Here is an 18,045-nt window from a genome sequence, read left to right on the forward strand (position 1 = left end):
AACAGGAATACAGGGGATCAAAGCTCTCCTAACCCCTGGCTTCACTATTTTCACCTCTTCTTCCAATCTTCAGTGGATCTGTTTGCGATACCAGCACTCAATGGAGGCAAGGTACCACGCTGATGTATGAGCTCTTCTTTAAGTTAGCATGCCAAAAAATGAGAACGTTTATTTCTAGTTAAAAAGAGGATATCCCACTAGCCAGGAATGCAAAGGATGTTATTCCCCATTTTCACTGGGTTTTTTTGGATATCACGCCATAGAGCTCTGTGATCACACATCGAAACACAACCACCACCTGTACAGAGATGCCAGCAACATACGAAGTAGAACAGTAAAGGATAAGAGACTTCACAGAATCCCAGACTGGTTTGGGTTGGAAGGGACCTTAAAGCTCCTCCAGTCCCAAGCCCTGCCACGGGCAGGGACCCCTTCCACTGGAGCAGGGTGCTCCAAGCCCCATCCAACCTGGCCTTGAGCACTACCAGGGATGGGGCAGCCACATCCTGTGGTGTAGGTAATGAGAAGACCTGGACTTCAGAGCAAGGAGTTCAATTCAGAATCTCTTTACCCACATGCAAAAGAACCACTGTCTGTGTCCCCTTCCTGTCATGCTGGAGCAAGTTTCATTGACTACCAGTTGAGCATCTCTGGAGCACGTATCTGCCTTCATCACACCCAAGGGAGCTTCATTTTGATCCAAAGGCAACCTCCCAGACTGAACTCGATGCCTTCTGATCAGGAGTATTTACAAATTCAAGTACCCACTAGATGTCAGCAGCAGATTTACCACGATTTCAACTGAATTATTCCATTGCTACTCAGTTCTCCTGGAAGTCTTGCCACAGCATCTCGTCTGCTCCGCAGCGCATCGCAAGGCAAACATGACATCCCATTTACAAAGGGATCAAACGTGCCTGTAAGTGACATGACACACCAAGAGCGAGCTCTTTGTTGGAACAGTTTGCTCTGACACAATGACATGCTCCAGAAGCCTAACAAAGCACACACAGATGAGGGGAAAAGCGTACAGCTACAGTACATCACCAGTGGCTAGACAACAAAGCAGCACAAGTCAGCTCAACCTGGCAGGTGATAGGTGACTTATTTGGCATTCCCTTTATAATAACCCTGCTGTCTCTGCAGTTTCCTTGTGGCAGGAGCTGGGTCTAGAGAGACATTGAAACCCTCAGATTCCCTTTGGAAGGATGCTATGGATCTTGCAATAGTTTAGCTGCTAAGCGGAACTGACTGCTCTGGGATCTTGTGCTTTGTTGAAGAGGTTCGGTGACTCAGATTTATTCCTTAATACAAAGGGGTTTAGATGAAAAGCATCACGTCCGAGAGACAGGGGTATCCACTGCCATTAATAACAGGCACAGGAGGTGCTGGATTCATCGGAGAGAAGCAAAGCAGCAGGCAAACCTGTTCTTCTGCTGGTCTGCATACAGGCCTGAGCAGAAGTGCTGCTGTTGCACTTGTAACAGGATGGGTTTCTTCAAGCCCCAGGTAAACAGCATGGAAAGAACCAACTGGAGGATCTCAGGTTCACAGGTCAGCCTGAACAGCACCTCCAGCACACAGGACACGGCCTTGCTGCAGGAGTTCCATGGATCTGGGCTCTGCCTTGTCCAGGCCATGAAGTGGGAATTCAGGGGCTCCATTGGCTTAGCCCTGGGTATATCTCAAAGATGGAAGAATTCACCCAGAGCTGGGATACCCCTCCCAATGAATAAGGAAGAAAATCAACCCCCACCTATGGGAGCTTAGGTCTGACCTTGTAAAGGGGTGAAACTCCCTCCCCCACTCAGCTGGAGCACGAGAGGATAATTCCCAGGTTCAGACCAAGCTCTTTTGCCTCAGAGCCCACATCCACTCCCAGATGACAGACCCTGATGCTGAAAGCAAACCGTGGCATCCCACATCCCACCACCAGGAGAACAGGAGCGAGCGCAGCCCTGCTGAAGGTTCTGGCAATGATTCCATGCTCCATGGACGTTATTCCCTTTGCAGTCAGCACAGGAAGCGAATGCTTGATCTTCAACAGCACCCAAACGTTCTCTGCCACGGTCTCTGTGCAAGGGCTGCTCCTTTAGCAAAGGCGTTCCTGCATCTGCACTGCTGGAGCTACAAAGCTGTGAATGCTTTTCCAGAGATGGAGCAATGGATCCGGACAGGAGCTGCATCCCTAGGCAGAGGCTTGCCTGCAACCTGCAGCACAAACCAGCTTCAAGAGGTGGTTTCAAAGAGCACTTTTCAAAGCAGGCACCGACTCCCATTGTGCTGCGTTTTTCCATAGGGAAAGAAAACGTTTGGTCCTCACCAATGTCAGTGATGCTCCAATAGAAGCAACACCCCAAAGCACCCAGCCCCAGCCTCCTCCAGAAGGCTTTAGGGTTAAACCTCTTGCAGTTATACATACCAGGAAAGCATTGGGGATGGGATGCCAGCAGTTTGCTCTCACAAGCACTTAGTGGTGTAACGTGGATTGAGCCTGTCTGGTTTGGTTCAGCAGCAGTGAAACCAGCAGCATTCCTTAACATCCAAGCCTGGGAAGCTGCTTGAAACGCAGCAACCCCAGTATCACAGCTCATCCCCTGAGCTCCGGGTGCAGAAATGGATGCTGCACCAGGAAAACTTGTATCTTTAGGTAATTAACATCGCTGCCTTCACTCCCCAATAATGAGGCAAGCTCCCAGAGGCAATGTGAATGGAGCCTGCTCTTAGCAATCAGCATCTCCCAAATGACAATGCTGACATGCCCTGACACATCCCCGCAGCTGCCTTCGCCTCATTTCACATCTGAAATGGAGACAGGCCATTAGCTGACATCAGGAAGGTGCTTGGAGAACTGGAACGCATCAAATGCCAGCACTGGATTTATTTCCCCTCTGTTGTGGACTAAATTAATTGTCTTCTCGTTAACCAAGTGACCCGATGCCGAGTTCCTTGATTTACAATGGGAGATTCCCAGATCATAGAATCATAGAACAGGGCTGGAAAGGACCTGAAGCTCATCCAGTTCCAACCCCCTGCCATGGGCAGGGACATCTCACACTAAACCAGGGCACCCAAGGCTCTGTCCAGCCTGGCCTTGAACACTGCCAGGGATGGAGCATTCACAGCCTCCCTGGGCAACCCATTCCAGCACCCTCAGCACCCTCACAGGAAAGAACTTCCTCCTTAGATCCAATCTAAACCTCCCCTGTTTCAGTTTGAACCTGTTACCCCTTGTCTTGTCACTGCAGTCCCTAATGAAGAGTCCATCCCCAGCATCCCTATAGCCCCCTTCAGATACTGGAAGCTGCTCTGAGGTCTCCACGCAGCTTCTCTGCTCCAGGCTGAACAGCCCCAGCTTTCTCAGCCTGGCTCCATACAGGAGCTGCTCCAGCCCCTGAGCATCCTCGTGGCCTCCTCTGGACTTGCTCCAACAGCTCCAGGTCCTTTTGCTGTTGAGGGCACCAGAACTGCACACAATGCTGCAGGTGAGGTCTCACAAGAGCAGAGTAGAGGGCAACGGGATGCAAGACTACAGCTGGAGGGCTGAGCCAGCACAGCCATCCAAATCCCATCTTCATTGGTGCCCCCGGAGCTGGCTGTGGCTCTTCCTAAGCTCCAGCTTTCGGAAGCACCACACTTCAAACAGCAGGGCTACAGCCAGCCCAAACACCTGCCTTCCTCCCAGTTAAACACCATCCTCTGCAGCAAGGCAAACGTGTGTGCAGTGACAGGCACGAGGGGCACAAGATCCGGCTGTCAGATGCAAAGCACCTCATAGAGCTCCTGCCTCCATCAGACTCCAGCACAAAAGCAAGCCTTGGATGGATGGAAGGAGCCCGCATTCCCTCCTAAGACTCAGGATGTCCATTGGTGCACACTCACATGCTGGACTGACAGTAAAACCTGCTTAACAAATCCCTACTTCTAAAGGCCCTAAGGAGAGGTTATTCATGTGCATCGCTTTTTGGGGCCTTTAAATAACAGAAACTGCTTCAATACAAAGGTAGCAATGCAGTCTTTAGGCTCTTACCACATCCTCCTTCAGGGGGAAGTCCCCAGATTGCTGTTCTTCACACAACTTCACATTTGAAGGCTGAAAACCAGTTTCTGCTGTCTTGCTACCTTCAAACTAATACACCACTCTCAGGTGTGTAAGGCACCCACCATAGGGATAAAAGCCTTGGACAAGAGAACAGGCACCAGCTTCACTTGACTGACAAAGCTGAGATCCACCTGGGATGGAGGAGAGCAGCAATGCAGCCATCAAGTGCTTTGGAGTGGCAGAGTCCTTTTATGTTCCTTCAGCAACTGGAAGAAGAGGTGCTGTCCTTTCAGCAGGACCCTTCACAGGGATGCAGTGCTGACAGTCAAGAGATGCACTTTATCCTTCACTCTTTCAAACCTCTTTGGCAGTAGCTCAGTGTCAGTAAATGGCAGTCAATCCAGTCACGACTGCCTCTCATCCCCATTCACCCCCCAGAAGAGCCAGGCACCTTAATTTTTAATGGGTAAGCATCTCAATGTATCAGTAATGCAGTTATTTTGGGCAAGCATCCCCATAGTAATTATTGGGTCTACTTTCAGCATGACCTTTGATTTACAATTATCCTACAAACAACATCTTTGTTTCCATCCGTTTCTTTTGGTTCAAAGTGGATGAATTCAGTCACTCTGGTCTAATAAACCCCCAAATGAGGAAAATCCTCATGCTCCTCCATCAGGGAATTAAGAGGCTGGAAGCAGGATGCGCTCCAGCCCAGCTCTGCAGCTTGAAGAAGCTTTCAGGAATGATTCTCCAGGACCTCACACTTTAGGAATGATTCAAAGCCCCCGAGCTCTCAGCTGACAAGGGAGTAGGATGTGATTTATCTACGTGGGAGATAAAGGGAGGGCACACAAGGGGCTGAAACACACAGTGCTCTGCAGAGACCCACCAAACAGCTCTGCAACTGCCACGAATCCCTGACATTCCACCTAAGAGGCAAAATGCTGCCCATGACTTCACAGCATCCATGAAGCCTCCATAGTGTGATGATCAGACAACAAAGGAAACAGAATAGTTCATAGATCCCATTAATGCCAAGGTTATGCAGACTTCTTAGGCCAGCTGGAACAAGCACTTACCTTGGGTTTGTGGCACATAGGGAGCCAGAAGCTTTGCTCTCTTCTTCTCATACCCCTTTTGTGTGATGTCCCCTAAAACCAAGGAAAGAAAACACCATTTAGCCACGTCCTCGTTTTTCAGGTTGAGGTTTCTCTGCTTTTCCTTTCAGTTCCACCTAAATACAGCAATGCAGCTGAAGAAGAAAACCTGAAACCAAAGAAATGCAAGCGCATTCCGATTTCAAAGCCTCCGTGCTACGGAACACCGTACTTTCCCTTGGGATCAGGGATAGACACTATTTAAATGCAGTAATTTGAATCAGAACAGCTATCTAAATGGAATATCAAAGCAATGAAATCCTAAAAAGGGAGTGCATGAAAATATTCTGGAACCACAAAGCCAGTTTATGCTAACAAAAGGGAGTCATTCCCAAACAAGAAAGCAAAAGGAAGGTGCAAATCCAGAGCCTGGTCTTAACCTAATCAAACTGTTGAAGGTACCTCTGAATGCCAAGGCAAGGATGAACAGAGGCAACTTCTAGACCGCTGCCCAAAAGCACAACCTATGATCCAGAGCATCACACTTTGAATCATGTCTGTTTGACACTCAGTGAGTACTGAAGGGGTTGTGGGTTTATGAACCCGGTAGGAGCTGTAATCCCACTTGTTGCCTGCTGGGAGAAGCATGCAGCAGATGCTCCATAGAAGCCAAGACTCCAGAAGAAGACAAGAAGCGTTAGGAAACAATTCCCTTCCTTACAAACCTGATGTGATCCTGGAGATGGACCATCTGCCCTCCTGCCTTTTCTCACATTACATCAGGACAAAGACTGAAACCTGAAGGGATTACACTAAAAAGCCCTGCAGGGATTCAAGCCTTTCTGCAGCCTGACCTGCACTTGCAGCCCTTAGATCGGAAGCCACCAAATACACGTATCACACATGAATTATTTGGTATTCCTTGCCAATTAAGCCTACATCTGTGTTACAAGAAGCTAGTGATCACAAAGAGCACGCATGCTCTGCTATGAGCCTGATCACTGCAAGGCAAAGGGGCATTAGACACTGAGCAGCCCAGGCCACTGGATCTGCTGCTGCCATACAGCATCCTGCTGCCAGACACATCCAGCCTGACCTGGAGGGCCACAGCAGGAAAGGTGATTAAAGGGCTTAGGCTCTAAGGCTCTGAACAACACCAGCATCTCAGAGCAGCTTCCAGTGTCTGAAGGGGGCTATAGGGATGCTGGGGAGGGACTCTTCATTAGGGACTGCAGTGATAGGACAAGGGGTAACGGGTTCAAACTGAAACAGGGGAGGTTTAGATTGGATCTAAGGAGGAAGTTCTTTCCTGTGAGGGTGCTGAGGCACTGGAATGGGTTGCCCAGGGAGGCTGTGAATGCTCCATCCTTGCCAGTGTTCAAGGCCAGGTTGGACAGAGCCTTGGGTGATATGGTTTAGTGTGAGATGTCCCTGCCCATGGCAGGGGGATGGAACTGGATGAGCTTCAGGTCCTTTCCAACCCTATTCTATGATCCTACGATCTCTGCTAAACCCCTGGACCCAATGGGCCCTTTAGTTATCAAGGTGATTCTGCAGCACTGAAATGCTTGGGAAGGGAATGGAGTTCACTCCTTCGTGCTGGACAAGGGATGTGGGCACCCTTTGAGCCGCCAGGCCGAGCCTCAAAGCTGAAAGGGATGGGTACTAGCGAAGGGAGGGCACCTGCACACAACCTTTTATCCCTCTCCTTTAACACGGAGCTTGAGTCAGGCCCCAGCAAGCCCAAACAAATCCAGCAGCTGAAAATGAGCCTGGCCACAAAGCACTTGAAATGCCAAGTGAAGCATTAATGGTAATGCTCGATTGCAATGCACAGCTCAGGAGAGAGGTACGCACACCTTCAGAAGGAGAGCTCTGCAAGCACTCAGCACCAGCAGGGTAACATCCAGAGCCACCAAATCCATCCTCAGAGAGCTTTGCCTCTCCATCTTCAGAGGCAGCTTTAATGCCCCCCCCCATCTGTTCCTTAGGGTGGCAGCCACTGCAGGAAAGCCCAACCTGTGCCTCGTGAACCGGCCACAGGTTTGGTTGCAGCTTGTTATTTGGTGTTAGTTTCCCCATCACCTTAATGGGGCTCCTGGCACCAGTGGTTACACATCATGCACATGGAACACTTGCCACAGAGCTGTTGGAATTACTAAGGAATACCAGGATGTTACAAACAGCATCGCTCTCCATTGAAGTGCTATGGCATCCTATTGTTCCATACACTGGAATTCCCTCTGATCCCTCGTTCCACACTAATCTCCTACTAAAGCAAACCCATCCTCATGGGAGTGCAGGTATTCTGGCTCACAGGCTTGCAATGGGGAGCTTAAAGCTGAGGGGAGATAGGGCTGAGAACCAAAAAGGTAACAGAAGGCTCTCCCTAAGAAAGTGCGTGTGTAGGTATGGGTGACAGACCCCTAAAATTAGGGTCTGATTACTACAACCACAAGAGTTACACCCCAAAAATGACACCTCCAGTCTTGGAAGTGAGCATCCCTTTAATGCACTGCACGAATGGGGTGAATTTAGTGGGTAAAGCCTCTTCTCTCTGCTCATACATAGTCCAATTCAAAGCAAAGAATCACCACGGGAGAGCTTTTCTCACCCCTATCCCTTCCCTGCCTATCTCCAGGAAATGGAAAAGCCTAGATCCATGCATAAATGCCGACTTCCTCACCAAGTACCATAAATCACAGTGACAGGAAGAGCACCAAGACAATGGGACTGGCAACCTCGAGAACCATTCCCCTCCTACTACATAAACCCAGTAAATCCTCAAGCCTGCTGCCATGAATTGATGCCTTGGGACACTTGGTGTGCCGAGTTCTTCCAGGTAGCTGAAAAACCAACCCCAGCACCACAACCCCTCTCTCTGCACAGCCACGAGATGCAGCATTGCAACGAAAGCATGAGCAAAGCAAAGGAGAGCTGCAAACACAGCTTGAAAACGGTGCTTTTCCTAGGAAAGAAGTGATGAACGCGAGCACTGCTGAGCTCTTCTGGCTCTCTCCCAGCTACAACTGTTTCTGCTCCCTTGTAGTCTATATTTATCCATACCCTAGTGATGCTTGTGCCTTGCTAAGGAAGTGGGATTCACCTCAGAAGGAAGCAAAGCGTCAGCATCACTTCAACCAAGACCCTTTTGCCACCATGACTCTTGTGTGTCATGGTTTTAACTCCTATCTCCCACTGTGTTCTCAGGCATCCTCAGGGGGCTGGGTTTGTGTTTTTAAAGCCAAGCTGCTGAGGACCAGGCTCCCCTTCCATCCTGCCAGGCAATGACAGCAACCAGAGCTCAGGTGCAGCAGCATCTTCAGCTGCCACAGACCCTGGTGCATGAGCGCAGGCTGCACATTAACACAGCCCATCATCACCACCACCACCCTGCTCATCAGCTCCCTGCCATTTGCTCACTGTTACCCACTCATAGTTCTGCCATCCCAAATGCAAAGCTCTGCTGCCAACAGGGGTTAACTCATCCCAACACATGAGAAACGTTCTCCTGCTCTGGTTTTCTGCTCATTTGATGGAGCAGGTTCCCAGAACATGCTCCTGGCACCAGCACTGCTTTGCTTCAGGAATTCCTCACCTTGCTGTGCATCACCCATGCCATTCCCCCCCCTTTCAATCCTCTTCCCCTCTATTTTATCCTTTCTCTCGACAGCCTGAAAAGAAGGATTTCAAGCATCCTCAATCCACAGCCAGTCTTGCGAACAGACAAGTGTGGATTCAGCACAGGAAACAAGTCCAGGTTGATGGTTTGCAGAGCCAAGTTCAACTGGGGAGCAACTCTTCCCTCCCTTGGAATGCCCTGACCACAACCCTGCCTGCAGACACCTCTGTGATGAAATCCAGGAGCTCCACGTCCATTTGAGAACCAGAATTCCCTTGGGAAACAAAAGAAGAAGAAGCCCAAAGTGGGTTCATAGGATCCCCCCCAAGTCCTCGAGAGGAAATGAGAACTGACCCTCACCACGCAAACCCCATCTGGCCATTCCGACCATGGGGAGCGCGAGAGATGACACCAAACAGAGGGGTATGGGCTTACCCTGAGCAGGAGGGAGCCTGGGGAGCTGCTGCCCTCAGCTTGGAGGTTCCACCTCCATCCAAATGAGGACAGGGAGAAGCTGACAGCTCCAGGCTGGTCGCCCTGCGACGCCAGGCTGCTTTTCAGCAATTAGAGATGACGATCTCCTTCCAACCCCTTGGTGCTCAATCAGTGCAAGGTGGTAACACCAGCTCATCCTGCTACGCTCAGACAATGCTCCTCTTTCAACATCCTTGCTCCCCTTCCCTCCCCCTGGAAGGAGAACACTGAATCATTTACTGTCTAACAAAACCATCATTACCACAGAGGAGGAATTGAGGGAAATGATCACGTAGCGTGCAGCACCTCCCCAGCAAAGCCTCCAAACACTTGACTGGATCAAGCACAAGGAGTCGAATCCGGAAGCTTTGGGAAAACAAAGGTTTGGGTGCTTAAAAGACGAAACAAAAAGCTGATGTTTCCAGGAGTTCATACTGACAGAGAATGGTGGAAACGGCTCCATCAGCCCCAAACACAGGCAGCTTCTGTGTTTAACAGCAGTAAGATTACAACAAAGAGAAGGAAATCAACTCTGCTACCCCCACAGCATCTGCTTTGCAGGTCTCAGCCCTATAATGACAAGGCCCTTCTTGCTTCACTTCAAGGCACGTAACAGCCATCATCTCCCCCTACTTTTCTCACCCCAAACTCCTGCTGAAGGAATACAACACAAAAGGGCTTGGCTTTGGCTTTCCTGCCCTTGACCAGAAGCAAGCAATAAACTCTTGAGAAGGAAATGCAACTGGAAGTCCCCAGAGCTCTTTTGCCGCATGCCCCTTCCAGACAGGGTCTGTGGGTATTAGATGACACGTTTGAGAGGTCCAAAAAGGGGAAGGAACGCACTTTAACACCTAGGCCTGGCTCAGCTATGGCTCAGGCAGGAAAACAGGCACAAAAGCAATCAACACAGCACATAGCTACGACCCGTTGTTGCCACTCACTCATGTACCTGCAGGCCAATGGCACCTTTCTCCTGTTTCCTGCATGGGTGGCAGCTTCCAGGCATCCCGTGCTCCCCCAGGATGGGCTTCAGCCAGCCCCAAGCCAACAGTGGAACCCTTCGGCAAAGGCTGGCTGCTCAAACAGACTCTACCTGTTCAATGGCCTCGCGCTCCTCACGCTCTTTGCCTGGAACTGCAGCACAAAGGCCGTGTTTGGAACAAGTTTAGACAATTGCCTCGCTCTGTCTGAGGCCAAGCGATGATGCAGCTGCAAAGATTCCCTCCTCCTTCCTTCTGAAGCTGCCTGGCAGGTTTCCTCCTCGAAGACAACACCAAAGCCTGCACCGTGGTGGCCTCCAGAACCAAGGCACTGATGCCTTGAAACAAAGCCTTCCTCCCTCTGTACATCACCAGAACACCCCAAGAGAAACGGAGCAGGATCGCACTTTGCAGTTTCCCTTTAAGGACACGAAAAGCACCCAGCAAGTCTGACAAAGCTGTGTTTGTTAAGCACCAGCATTATCCTGCTGCGGTTTCAGTACTAAAAGCTTCACAGACAGATCAGCTCCAGATTAATTCCTATACACACAACAAGCCTACTTGGCTCCAGCACTGCGGGGACTCTGTTCCAACACTCCCAAACCCCTTTTCGAAAGGCTTATAAATGTTGCTTGACCAACCTAAAACTATTGCAGTCCCAACAGGAATTGTTTCAGAAGAACACGAGTCAAGGCTGGGTTTTGTTCCATGTCATTTAAGGTCACAGCATCACAAATCACTGCATCCTTAAGCCTTGGGACATGTTTTGTTGTTTCACCTTTAAACAACCAACCCAACTATGGAAACTAGACTGAAGAGCTCTTTAGAGCAGTACCTGAGAGCTGCAGATGATCCACTGTCCTCCAGTCACCCGTGTGGGCCCATGCATGACGAGGTAATAACCTTAGGTACCAACCGGGGGAGCTAAGGGCAGATTCAGTCTTCTTTGTGTGCATGGGCAAGGGGTGACCCAAGACAAGGAGATGTCACCAGATCAATCGTAGCTGAAGAGCCCCCTTCTCCACAAGAAAAGGGACACGCATGGGAGCACTGTAAAGAAAAGAGCTTCTTGTCCATGTACTGCACTGGTGATGGTTCTTCTCTTCATAGAATCATAGAATAGTTAGGGTTGGAAAGGACCTGAAGCTCATCCAGTTCCAATCCCCTGCCATGGGCAGGAACACCTCACACTAAACCAGGGCACCCAAGGCTCTGTCCAACCTGGCCTTAAACACTGCCAGGGATGGAGCATTCACAACCTCCCTGGGCAACCCATTCCAGTGCCTCAGCACCCTCACAGGAAAGAACTTCCTCCATAGATCCAGTCTAAACCTCCCCTGTTTCACTTTGAACCCGTTACCCCTTGTCCTGTCACTGCAGTCCCTAATGAAGAGTCCATCCCCAGCATCCCTATAGACACTGGAATCTGCCCTGAGGTCTCCATGCAGCTTCTCTGCTCCAGGCTGAAGAGCCCCAGTGTTCCCAGCCTGGCTCCATACAGGAGCTGCTCCAGCCCCTGAGCATCCTCGTGGCCTCCTCTGGACTTGTTCCGACAATTCCAGGTCCCCTGGAAGTTGAGGACACCAGAACTGCACACAATGCATCCTCACACATGAGGATGGGGTTCACACCCCATCAACGTGACCCTGGTGTTCTCAGCTCCTTCAAAGCACTTCCCCAGCTGAGCTGCTCCAATGAGCATGGAGCCACGCTCCGAGCCATACCTGGAGTTCATCTGCATGGAAGAGCTGAAAGGCCAGGAGCACTTTGCCTTTCAGATGCTCACCCGGGATAACAGGATGCATGACACATCTGTGCATCAACTCATGCTCTCGGTGAGTAACATCCACCTTTACAACAGGGAAAATGTCCAAACCCCCTTTCAAACCTTGAAATACATCACTAAATACTGTTGATAACCCTGCTAAACACAGGCTCTGCTGGCTGCTCCTGATACCTGCAAAATACAACCCCTGAACACCAGCTTTATACAAGAGATGATATTGCTAAGTGCACACGTATAAATTTTACATGTTGTCCAGAAAAGCACATAAATAGCTTAATCCCTTATAAAAATAATAAATCTTGCATGAAAGCCCATTGGGGAGGGGGGATCTTTTAAATAGCAACAACTTGGCATAGGGGAAAAAAAGGCATTTTCCATTCTGAATGCTCCAAAGGGCACAAACCCAAGGCTTTGTCACCAATAGGATTTTATAGAATCGATGCAAGAGAAATATTTGCATCTATTTTTAATAAGGAGTCAATAAGAAGAATATGAATGTAGATGTAGGAGCACTGATCAGTGTTTATACTACTCCTGCATCACAACAATGCATTGGAGTAATACATCCACATAATACCCACAGCCTGTGCTGAGTAAAGCTTGACCCCTCACAAGCCATTTACAGCCTCCAGATGAAGTGATTCTGCCCTGGATAACAGCAGGAAATCACACCTCTTCACTCCTCGGACCAAACACACAAACCTGCCCCTCTCCCATTGGATTGAACACAGAAGTTTCCTAAGATATGACTAAACTGTGCAAGAGAAACAGCCCCGTGACTCAGCACTTGCTCTGTAGGCAGCTCAATCACTGCCTTCCGTAAGGCAGAGACTGATGTATCAGTGCCATGCGTGCCGATGAGCTTCCATCCAGCCCAGCTCCAAGACCCTGCCCACAGCGAGCATTCCCTCCAGGAGACAGACTAGCACAAGCAGATGGTTTTCCAAATGCAGGCTGGTTTTAGTGCAGGGATCAACATAAAACCGGAGCCATGCAGGGACCCAAGGAGAACCCCGTATCCTGCTGCAGAGTGCTCTGGCACACGCAGAGAGCCACCCACAACTCCAAAGGCAAATGGTGTTTTCCCTTGGGTTTATCAAGATTCGTATCACTCACCCCTTCCTGGCTCTCGGATGCCAAAACTTGGTAGTTCTCTTGAAACTTTGATTTTCCTAACCTAAGGCTTTGATTTTCCTAACCTAAGCCAACTGTTCCTTGCTGGTAACTCCTCCGAACCCGGCACCATGGCAATACCTTTGGCAAACCATCCAGAAGAGCAGTTGGGATGTGCAGCCCGTTCCAATCCAACTCTACCTGAAGTTACTTTGTGTAATTAAATCCTAGGTTCTTGACTTAGATGCAAGAATGGGAGAAGAAAGAGTTAAGGGCAATTATTCCCTTATCAATTGATCAAGCACATTGCTCACACAAAGGATTCAGGCAGGGAAATGCAGCTCTGACCTTCCCTTAAACAGAGTGTTAACAGCACTAACCTAGTTGGCACCTCACACTGCACAGTAGCACGGTAATTATGTATTTCCAGATGGGAAAATCCTATTCCAAATCATAGTGGGATGAGCCCAATGATTATCCGTGATGAAACAAAGGAAGGGATCTTGCTGAAAGTGCTGGCACTCCAAAGATCGCTCCCCAAACAAAAGTGAGAGAAGTAAAACCCATAACAAGAACCAGCCTTCCAGTATCTGAAGGGGGCTATAGGGATGCTGGGGATGGACTCTTCATTAGGGACTGCAGTGACAGGACAAGGGGTAACGGGTTCAAAGTGAAACAGGGGAGGTTTAGATTGGATCTAAGGAGGAAGTTCTTTACTGTGAGGGTGCTGAGGCACTGGAATGGGTTGCTCAGGGAGGCCATGAATGCTCCATTCCTGGCAGTATTCAACACCAGGTTGGATGAAGCCTTGGGTGATCTGGTTTAGTGTGAGTTGCCATCATGTGAGGTTAGCACAGGCTCCTCTATGCAGAGCCCAGGCTTCCTTTTCTGCACTGTAGGGTACAACCCATTCAAGCTGGTTACAAGCTTGGCAAAGCAGGTTTAAATAGAATGGGCAGAAGAAGAATGCACTGTGCAGCATGGCACAAGCAGCAGGTTTCAGTACAGGCTGTGTTAAGCTCTCAGTTATGTTTACATCAGCAACCATGGCTTCTTGAGGAATTCCAGTGCTAAGGAAACCACGTTGGCACGCCACCAGCAAGCCTAAGAAACCCCACTATTGTGTCAGCTGCAATGCTCTTTACAAGCAAGATCATGCAAGGAATGACTTCTGTGCAGGGCTCTTTCAGCATGCAAAAGGAGAGGCAGCATCTGCTTCAGAAGCGCTTTGTTCTGAGGCTGGAGAGCAGGATGTGGCCAAGATCCTGATGTGAAAGCCTTTAAGCTGTGTGGCAGATGAAAATAATGGGCAAAATGTAAAGTTAGCAGCAAACATGAGACCCTCACAGCACTGGTCAGCTGCTGAATGCAGCCACTCAAGGCATCTCTCCCAGTAAATCACTGCCTCCCAGTTCTGCCCCCTTTGAAGGGGAGGACATCCAGCTTGTGGTACCAAGCGGGCCTTGCACTCTCTGCCTTCAAGCAGAAACCCGGTGCTATGCTCTGTAAGAGAAGGAATAGTCAATGTGTTTGCTGGTCTTGTGATGCAGGAGATTACAATACCAGACAGCCCTCCTGATCCTTCCAAAACACATGGATTCTTCTTGCTTGGTCTCAGCCCATCCCCAGGACAAAAATCCTTTCAACACTGGCACCAGTGGACCTTGTAAACAAACAGGCACAAGAGAAAGAAAGACCTTGTTCAACAAGCTGCCTCCAAACCCACAATTACAACTTGCAGTGCATTTTCCTACTGTGGCCTCTCCAAGGGTGAAGTCTCCCCCCTTTCCAACTCAAACAAACGGAGCTCTCAAATGTCTTACTTGCGGAGGGAAGGAAGTGTGGAGAAATCAGGATTATTTAAGAACACCCAGTCAGCAACTTGACCAAAAGACTGCAAACAAAAGGAACAAAAGAGCTTGCAGAAAAGATATTGCAGGTACCAATGTGACTTAGTTTGGGAACTTCAGTTTCTGAGAGCAGATTGAGACCGGGATGCTTTACCATACGCTTCCATAGTACTGTGTGCTCATTACAGACCTTGCCACTGCATCCTTGGTGTAAAGGTGCTCCTGAGATCATGTTTTCTCTTCCAGCATCCACATAAGCAAGCTCCACAGGAGGAAATGCCTCTCCTGTTCATTTCCCACTAGTGCAGAATAAAGCAGAAGGGACCAGTGCAGCAATCACAACAAATGACTCCAAACCACCTTGCTGGAGAGCCTCAGTGAGGGGGGAATTGAGGCTCTCAGCACCACACAAACAGGATGCCACAAAGCTTTGGACAATCACTGCTATGTAACTGCAGCCTCTGCAGTGGTTTAGAGGGGCTGAGCAAACACCATCATCCCAATTCCTCCCTCCTCCTGGTTTACCTGGGCCTGTAAAGTTGCCACAGGACTCAGCACCCTGCTCCTCTCCTTCCCAAAGGCAGCAGACTCCTCTCAGCAGGGCAATGGCCACTTGTGGTGTGGGCTGATGGACACACAGAAGTAATTCCTCTTGGAAAAGCAAAGCTACCGCCAGGAGACAGATTAAAGCCCAATCATCTCAGTGACAGCAGCCTCGGGAAGAACAGATGGGACAGCTTCCAACAGCCCTGTCTCCACTGTAGAGGACTGCGAAATAGGGCCTGGCCCTACCACAATGCATCTGACACTTGTAATATTAATGAGTCAGGCCTCTAACTACACACAGGGGCTGCATAGCAATGAAAGAGGAAATGGGTTTTCAGCTGGCACCTGGAATACGGGCACAGCAAGCAAATACTGCTCAGCTGGCTAAGCAAACACCTCAATAGCATCACCGCACACATGGGTCTATGGGATTCTGACAGTTCTGCACTCTGTCCCCAGGTAGGGCTGGGACTTTGGATGCAGTGGAAATAAAACTCCCTGTGGTTTATTTACAATAAAAAGGGCAGAAAAATACAGCCTTTCCTCTTTCAGCAGCTGAATTCAGCACTAAAGCAGCAGCAGCAGAGCTATCAGCAATTCTGTTAAACAGCAAAGAACTGCCCAAGCAAACACCAGCCAAACAGGGAGAAACGTTAACTGGGGAACACAAGTGGCCTCTGCCCTTTCCCTTTGCTGTTTCCATCTTGAATCACCAACACCAGATTTCAGGAGGCTCAAAGTCACAGCTCCCGGGGCTGTCAGCCTAACAGCATCAACCCCAGCCCAAAGCTGATGCTAGGGCACAAAGCACAACCAGGAGAGCTTGGGTACCAAAGGCAGCTGCAGAGAGTGAGATAACACCAACCAGCCTCGAAGCTGGTTCCAAATGTTCTTCAGACCAATGTACCAAAAGGCAAGGTACCTGCACCACATCTGCCCTGGTGCCCTGCACTCTGCACTTGAACAAGGGAAGAAGCCTGATGGCTGCAGGTAAAACTTCCTGGTGTATTTGCACTACCAAGCTGCAATCTCTCCAAGATCCAATCTACCCTAAAAATAGGTCCAAAATGATCAAGTATCATTCATATGAACTTCTAAACACACAACAGATGCATATTAAACCCATTTCAGCCCTAACCAAGTGAACATTGAACATTTCCTTGTCTCCAAACCACCCATGTTAGCCCTGTGAAAGCAACACAGGGCTGGAGCTGAGAGCACTGATTTCTATCATGGCACAAACACTTGGAGCTTCACAAAGCCAGCATCAGAGCCTGGGGATGGATGAAGCAGAGAGAGAACAAGCAGTGGTGGAGGCTCTTTGAACCTGCTCACAGCACAGCGAAGCACATCCATATCCTTTGCTCTAGAGTGATAACACAGAGCGGTCTTTATAGGCAAGAAGTATTCCTTGGATGTAGCACAGTATTTGCTTGACTGTACTCTAGCTGGAAAACAAGGAGGAACGGCTGGATGCATTGTATGGTTGATGGTAAAGTTACTCACTGAACAGCGTGAGAAGTATTCCAGCCATAAATCACAATCCAGAAACCCGCATGGGAAGTGAATCAGAATGCTCTCTCCAGTTGTCCTCACATACACCACCAGAGGGAAGAAAGGCTGACAAATCTGCTAAAAGCTTCAAGAAGCCAAAATGAAATATTAATGTGCTGACAATGATGAGGCCAGCACAGGTCTCCTTTGCCACTCCAGCTCGGCACAGCCCAGAGCAAGAGATGAAAGATTCCTTGCAAACACTGACGACCAGATGGAACTATGAATAAAGCAGAAAAACCCCAAGGTTGGGAAGTGCAAACTGGCTGGAAGAGCAACAACCAGCAAAATGCATTCCCAGTAAAGCAGTAACAGGAGTTATTGGTTATAATGGCAGCGAATGAAAGCAGAGACACAAGGTTATCATCACTGGGCAAGAAAACCTGTGCTGAAGTTGGAATCACTCCTTCCAAAGTCCCCCTTTTGTTGTGTTCAGGAGGCTCAGCTTCAAGTGAGGTCCCTCCCTCAAGGAGGGATGCCCCCATAGTGCCATCTTCCAGTAGTTTAGGGATGGTTGGGTTGGTGCCTTCTTGAGATGCTCCCTCATCTTTCAGTCACTCCCCATCACCTCCATTGTAAGGATGTTTGGTCAGGCCTTAATAGCAACCTGGAATGACTTGCCAGAAGCTCCCAAAAACCCTTTTAATTGACCGATGACATCCATTCATTTTAATGAGAGTGAGATCATATTTTCATGCTTCCATTCTGCAACACAGTGAAAGCAAAGGTGACTGCAGCTGCTCTCAGCAAGAGCCAATCTCCCTCCAAGGTGCAAGCAGAATCACTTTAAATAACAAACTAATCTTTATTGCTTTATTTCTCATTAGCACTTAATTCTAACATTATGAGCCTGTGTTTATGGCTATGTAAAAACCCAGGTAAACCCTCCAGCTTACTCACTGCAAAGAAGCCTGAAGTGCTCATTTCTCTGCAGGCACAGAGCGAGCACCATTGCCCATCACACAACACTAAACCATC

At 49.1% G+C, this 18,045-nt stretch overlaps 1 protein-coding gene across 5 annotated transcripts in view; it reads right to left on the reverse strand.

The window, feature by feature from the left end:
* Positions 1–18,045, reverse strand: part of DIP2B (disco interacting protein 2 homolog B) — a 62,702-nt gene that overhangs the window by 31,226 nt on the left and 13,431 nt on the right. For 3 of the 5 annotated variants that reach the window (XM_034071660.1, XM_034071656.1, XM_034071655.1), the window contains exon 2: positions 5,125–5,196. In XM_034071660.1, coding sequence (XP_033927551.1) covers positions 5,125–5,196 — 72 coding nt within the window. Of the gene's footprint in view, positions 1–5,124; positions 5,197–9,199; positions 9,249–10,187; positions 10,307–18,045 lie in introns of those variants that run through there. The other 2 variants (XM_034071657.1, XM_034071659.1) reach the window with 2 other exon arrangements.

The sequence above is a fragment of the Melopsittacus undulatus genome, chromosome 21 (genome assembly GCF_012275295.1).
Source record: "Melopsittacus undulatus isolate bMelUnd1 chromosome 21, bMelUnd1.mat.Z, whole genome shotgun sequence".
NCBI lineage: Eukaryota > Metazoa > Chordata > Aves > Psittaciformes > Psittaculidae > Melopsittacus > Melopsittacus undulatus.